At 37.4% G+C, this 6000-nt stretch overlaps 1 protein-coding gene across 1 annotated transcript in view; it reads right to left on the bottom strand.

The window, feature by feature from the left end:
• Positions 1-559: 559 nt before the first annotated feature.
• Positions 560-6000, bottom strand: part of zmp:0000000936 (interleukin-1 receptor-like 2) — a 30554-nt gene continuing 25113 nt past the window's right edge. The window contains exons 10-11 of the mRNA XM_017470457.3: positions 5388-5555; positions 560-4735 (exon numbers count right to left, since the gene is read on the bottom strand). Of these exons, the coding sequence (XP_017325946.1) occupies positions 4317-4735; positions 5388-5555 (587 nt within the window). The 3' untranslated portion in view covers positions 560-4316. The remainder of the gene's footprint in view (positions 4736-5387; positions 5556-6000) is intronic.

Below are 6000 nucleotides of genomic sequence, written 5' to 3'. Positions count from 1 at the left end.
GTAAACATTTTATATGAAAGAGCTGTCAAAACATTGTTCATAGAGCTTTTGCTTCATTGGTAAGCTTACTTATAATTGCTTTATCACCCTTATTAGTGATTAATGAAATTTACTATGCCATGATCAATTACCATACAATTTCTCTGACATGCTTCATATAACACTCTGCCCCGCTCACTTTAAGAACCTTAGACCAATCAAAACTACTGTTATATGTCAACTAGTGTTGTAGCAATTTAGTAGCAGTTTAATTAAATTTTATCATTATTTAACAATGGACATTGTCATAAAACAAATTTACAGACATTGGGATATAGATATAGATTTAGTGGATGTTATAGTGTTTTGAACATATATTTTTAAGCTTTATTACCTTTATAAGTGAAAAACTCAATACCACATTAAAAATCTCAGTGTGTTATGGGCAAAATATCACTAATAAAAATTAGTCACTGTTTGTGTTATTTATAAATGAGGCCAACAATACACAGAAAAAATAAACATTTTAAAATTATGTAATCTCAAAACTCTTAAATAATGCCAGAAACGAAGCACAAAATAACAAAGAGGACAAGCTTAGATTTACTGAAGCACAGGCACACTGGGTCACATGGTAAAACCAACATAAATGCAGTATATGTTTTAATATACAATAGTACTGCAAAATCAACAATACAACAGCCAAAGTATATTTAGCAAAGTGTTACATGGAAACTTTATTTGCAGGATACAGTCACACCATTCCCATTCTCTCAAAGTCAAAGTGTACACCTGTGCTCTTTAGTACACTATAGTACAAGGGTTTTTTGTTTGTTTGTTTGTTTGTTTTTGTTTTTTAATTAGTGCTACTAGCAGTACATTATTACAGCACAGCAATCCAGCGTAAATAAAGAAAAGCTACACGTCTCATACTTCCTTATAATCTACAGTTTAGATGATTTTCTGTTAAAGAAACAAGTGCATCATTCTGTCAGATATTAAGCATACCCAGTAGCCCTATTGCTTTTTTTTAAAAAAAAAAAAAACAGATGCCATGAGCACACTTTCAAATCCCGTCAACTAAATCAAAGAACAGTATCATTTATTTCACCTTATATACAACTACAAACAAATATGTACACAAATCAATTATTCAATGACGTTTTGTTGTGAGTTGTTTTCTGTGAATTTTTTTTATTCTGCTTTAGTGAATGTTTTCAGTTTCCTGTTTTGTTGTTAGACATTTGTACTTGATGCCTCCCTATTACTGCTTTATCATTTAAAAGCAAAAGCAAACATTTTTGATCATTTTTACTTACCTAACATTAAGATTATGTTTGCTTTTCATTTTTACAATCTGCAATTTGTGCATACTAAGTAATATGTAGATTGTTTGACATCTTAATTCGGTTGTTTTTAGCGTAATGTGCTGCTAGTGGCTTTATTTAAATATAAATGCATGAAAAGCATTTCAGTGACACAATTTACATAGAAGTTATATGTAGCTTAAAAGCTATAGTCATGTGAAAGAATAATTACACCCCATGGAAATTGTTGGCTTTTTTGACATTTTTGGATATGCAAACATTTGATCATCTTGATATACTTGAACAAAACCACAAGGAAAATTAGTGTTTATAATAATTTATTCAACGGAAATATCAATATATGTGATATTCCTCTGTGGAAAAAGCTTTGTTTAAACATGTACTGCCTGTTTCAAATCCCCTCACAACATTTCAATGGGATTCAAATTCGGGCTTTGACTAGGCCATTCCATAACCCTCCATTTCTTCTTTTTGAGCCATTCTTTGGTGGATTTGCAAGTGTGGTTAGGATCATTATCCTGTTGAAAGGTTCGCTTTCGGTTCAACTTCAACTTTCGGACAGATGTCCTCACATTATCTTCAAGCACTCTTTGATATGATGCAGAATTCATAGTTGAATCAATGAATGCAAGTTGTCCAGTCCCTGAAACAGCGAGGAACCCCAAACCATAACGTTTCCACCACCGTGCTTCACAGTTGGTATGAGGTGCTTCTCCTGAAAAGCTGTGTTTGGTTTATGCCAAACATATTTGCTGTTACTGTGGCCAAACAACTCTATCTTTGATTGGTCTGTTATTCTCAAAGGCCTGGTCTTTACCAATATGCTCATTGGCAAACTGTAGTCTTGCAAAGGCTTTTTCCTGGCCCGCCTCCCATGCAGGTCAAATTTGTGTAATCTCTTTTTGTTGTAAGACTTACTAGCAGATCCTGTGATGAAATTGTGGGGTTCTTGGAGACTTCTTTTTACATCAGACAGTCAGCTCTTGGGCTGAATTTGCTGGGACAGCCTGTCCTGGATAAATTGGCAGATGTATTTTAAATAATTTGGAGATCTTTTTAAATCCCTTGAAAGACTCCACAACCTTTTTTCTGAAGGCCTTACAGAACTCTTTAGATCTTATCATGATGACACCACACAGCTCAATAGCAAAGGGAACACCAGACACTAGATATGAGAGGGGTATAAAAAGACCAGTTCCACCTGCACTCCCTAAGCAGGTTCTAAACACTGGCTCCCGATCTTGAACACTTGATTCTAATTTGATTAATTTGAAGGTGTGATAAATGTAGGGGTGTACTGACTTTTTTACATGTGACTGGTTTGTTTTTGTTCATTTAAATTGTGAAAATTACAGCAAAATGTCAATTTTATGTGTCATTTGATAGTGTATCAACTGTATTAATAGGCACCATTTCAAAGAGGATCAAATGTTTGCTTGTCCAAATATGTAAAAAAAAATAAAAAATAAATAAATAAAAAAGCAATTTCCATGGGGTGTCTTTACTCCCTGTATCTCTCTGTATCTCCCTCTTTCCTGAACCTCCTGTTCAGAAAGCATAAAATCACGTGTGCACTTTGATATGGACATGTGGACTTGTTAATGGGGCGGCTGTGGCTCAGGTGGTAGAGCGGGTTGTCCACTAATCGTAGAGCTGGCAGTTCGATTCCCGGCCCATGTTACTCCACATGCTGAAGTGTCCTTGGGCAAGACACTGAACCCCAAGTTGCTCCTGATGGCAAGTTAGCCCCTTGCATGGCAGCACTACTACCATTAGTGTGTGTTTGAATGGGTGAATAAGAACCAGTGTAAAGCACTTTGGAACTGTTAAGGTTAAAAAAGTACTATATAAGTGCAGACCATTTATCCAAACCTGCATCTGTGAAACACGATCAGGTCTCTAAGTACCCTTTCAAAAAACAATGCAGCAAACAGCATGTACCAAACTTTACAAAACATCACAGCTACAGATGTGGACTCATGTGGGACTTCTATCCACTTATGCACATGAGCATTTAATTGTACTTAATAAATGTACTATATGTTCTTTATGTGTATGGTGCTTTTTTTACTCCATCAGTTCTTCACATCTCCCTGAGAATATTTACACACAGTGTAATAATACACACAGTGACACACAGTGAGTCAAAACAGAGGGTTGGTGGTTCGATCCCTGGCCATTATGTCTCCACATGCCAAAGTGTCCTAGTGTCCTTGGGCAAGACACTTTCCCCCAAGGTTGCTCGCAATGGCAAGCTATTGCCTTGCATGTGTGTGTGAATGGTTGAATGAGAAACAGTTTAAAGCGCTTTGTAGAACTGCTTTAACTGATTAGTAGAAAAGTTTTAAAGGCGCCATTTACTTCTGATGACTCTTCAAAGATTTGCTTAAAAATTTGTGAGGTGCTTCACCTTATGTCAAATTGCCAGTGCCACAAATCAGTATGATCATATACAGAATTCATCCAACTAATACTGCTAACAGAACTTTTTAAATGTTAACATAACACTCAAGGAATCACACCAGACATTTGCTAGACCTATTCTCCTCACCAGAGTGGAGCAAAAAGACTGCTAACATCAGCTAGCAAGCTGAATTGGATTTTTGCAAATATGTGCAACAAGTGGCATAAAAATATGAGTGTGGGATGATTGTGCTACTTCATAATTAGCAGTTTGTACATTTGTTTCATTTGCAATCCTGCAAGATTCATTTAAATAAGAAACCTCAGCCACTTGTGCTTCCAAGGTTCATCAGAAGGTGTGGCTAAAGTTCACAAATGAACCCAGGATTAAAGCAAAAGATTCTATGTGTTCTTTCATCCTTTCCTATTCAAGGCTTTTTCATCAGGCAAATATTATTTGCGAGTGATCTCACTGTTCCTTCAGTCAGAGTACACTGAGGTACTGTGAGCACTCCATCCTTCGAGTGCACACTTTAACCACACTCATACCCAAGCTCAGTTTCTTGTTGAAACTTAGCACCAACAATTCACGGGTCAAGTCCCAATTCACAAGTTCAGGAGCAACTTTCTCTTTTGATAACTTTTGGCTTTGCCTCTCACCGGCATGTAGTAGCGCACTTTCCTCCAGAAGCGAGCGGACAAAGTAAACGAAGAGAGAGATGTTTCATCGTCTTCTCCATCTTCCTCCAACCTTCTGCACCTCCACCTCCTCCTCTTCTCCCAGGCCTGTAGTGCCCCCTGCTTATCAAGCAAGAGACGCAGTGATTCGGGGAGGATGGAGGGATCGCTGAGCTTCTCCATCTCCAGCAGCATCACAGAGAGTGAGTCATCCAGTAAGGCACGGTGGAGGCCTGCCTGCTGCTCGAACCATGACGAACCCTCTGCTCTGCTTAAAGACGAGCTGGTGTATAGCAGCAACAGTCGACGACAGAGATTCATCGTCTCCTCCACCATGTCTGCCATAGCTACAAAATGGTTTGGAAAAGATAATATCTTAATGAGTTAGTTCCACTGACATTTTGTCACTGATTAGATGTCAATGATGCATTATTGCAATAAAGCATAAACCTTTCATCGATTCCAATCATCTAATACTAGGGATGAATCCATATTTTCTAAATATTTAAAAGACAACAGAGTAAATTCAGACCTTCTAACACAAACTCTGCATGCTTAGCAGAAAATCATGCTATCAGTGAGGAGGTGTGTGGTTATCAGCAGGTTATGAGCGCTCTGAGAGCTGTATTATCGACATGTGCTCATGTGAACTAGCTAAAAGCTGTTTATTTTCGAGATGCAGATTTGCAAGAATCTTATCCCTTACATAACTTACAACAAAAAGGTCCTGTTTTGCATACTGTCAGTGAAATATTTGTCTCACTGAGAACACTTCACTGTGCAGTATTTTTAGTCCAGTCTCACAGTAAATGTGTAAATGATTTGGTGCTGTGAAACCAGGTTTAATATTTCATGGCATTGATGTCATTTTGTCTCTGTGTATATTTGGAGAGCAGGTTCAATGTTTAAATCTTATTTTAATTTATCTTAATTTTGCTTCAAATGCTTATCCCTATCTCATACATGTTTTGTATACTCATACATGAGGTAAAATTTTACCTTGTCCAGGTAGACTGTCCCGACCAAAGATGAAGAGCCGGTACCCATAGCGTCCCTCCAGAACTTGAGGCAGTGTCTTTACAGCGAAAGCCTCAACAGCTTCACTTAAAGTGTCCCCTTGAATTCGGGGATATAGCACATAGGCGTCATACAGCTTCCCGTCACCATCTGCAGGTAAAAATAACAGCTCCTTTAGCAACCAAACAAAACATCTGGAAGTAGGAGCAAAATAGCTCTTTTTAACACATTCATAAACACCTTTAACGCAGAAAGGTTGTATTCACTTACAGTGAGGTTTTAAAATAAAAGTCCACTAACAAGATCTATTTATTTCATCACTTATTGAGCCACATGCAAAGTTCCACTCAGCTGATACTCACTGATGAAACATTATTTAAAACCGACAAGTATTTTTTAACTCCAGCAAGTTTTAAATTATTCGTAAACATAGCATTAGCTTCCACTGTAATGCTGATGACACAGTCGTATGTTTCAGCGACGCCAGATGACAGACACCAGCTTAATAAAGTTGAGGAATGTGTAAAGGTCATTAGATGCTGGATGCTTATTAACTTCGTTTTACTTAATTCTGACAAGACAAAAGTACTTCTAC

This window comes from Ictalurus punctatus, chromosome 6 (assembly GCF_001660625.3).
Source record: "Ictalurus punctatus breed USDA103 chromosome 6, Coco_2.0, whole genome shotgun sequence".
Classification (NCBI taxonomy): domain Eukaryota; kingdom Metazoa; phylum Chordata; class Actinopteri; order Siluriformes; family Ictaluridae; genus Ictalurus; species Ictalurus punctatus.
Note: the sequence above shows the minus strand (reverse complement) of the source record. Positions and strands in the feature narration are given on the sequence as shown.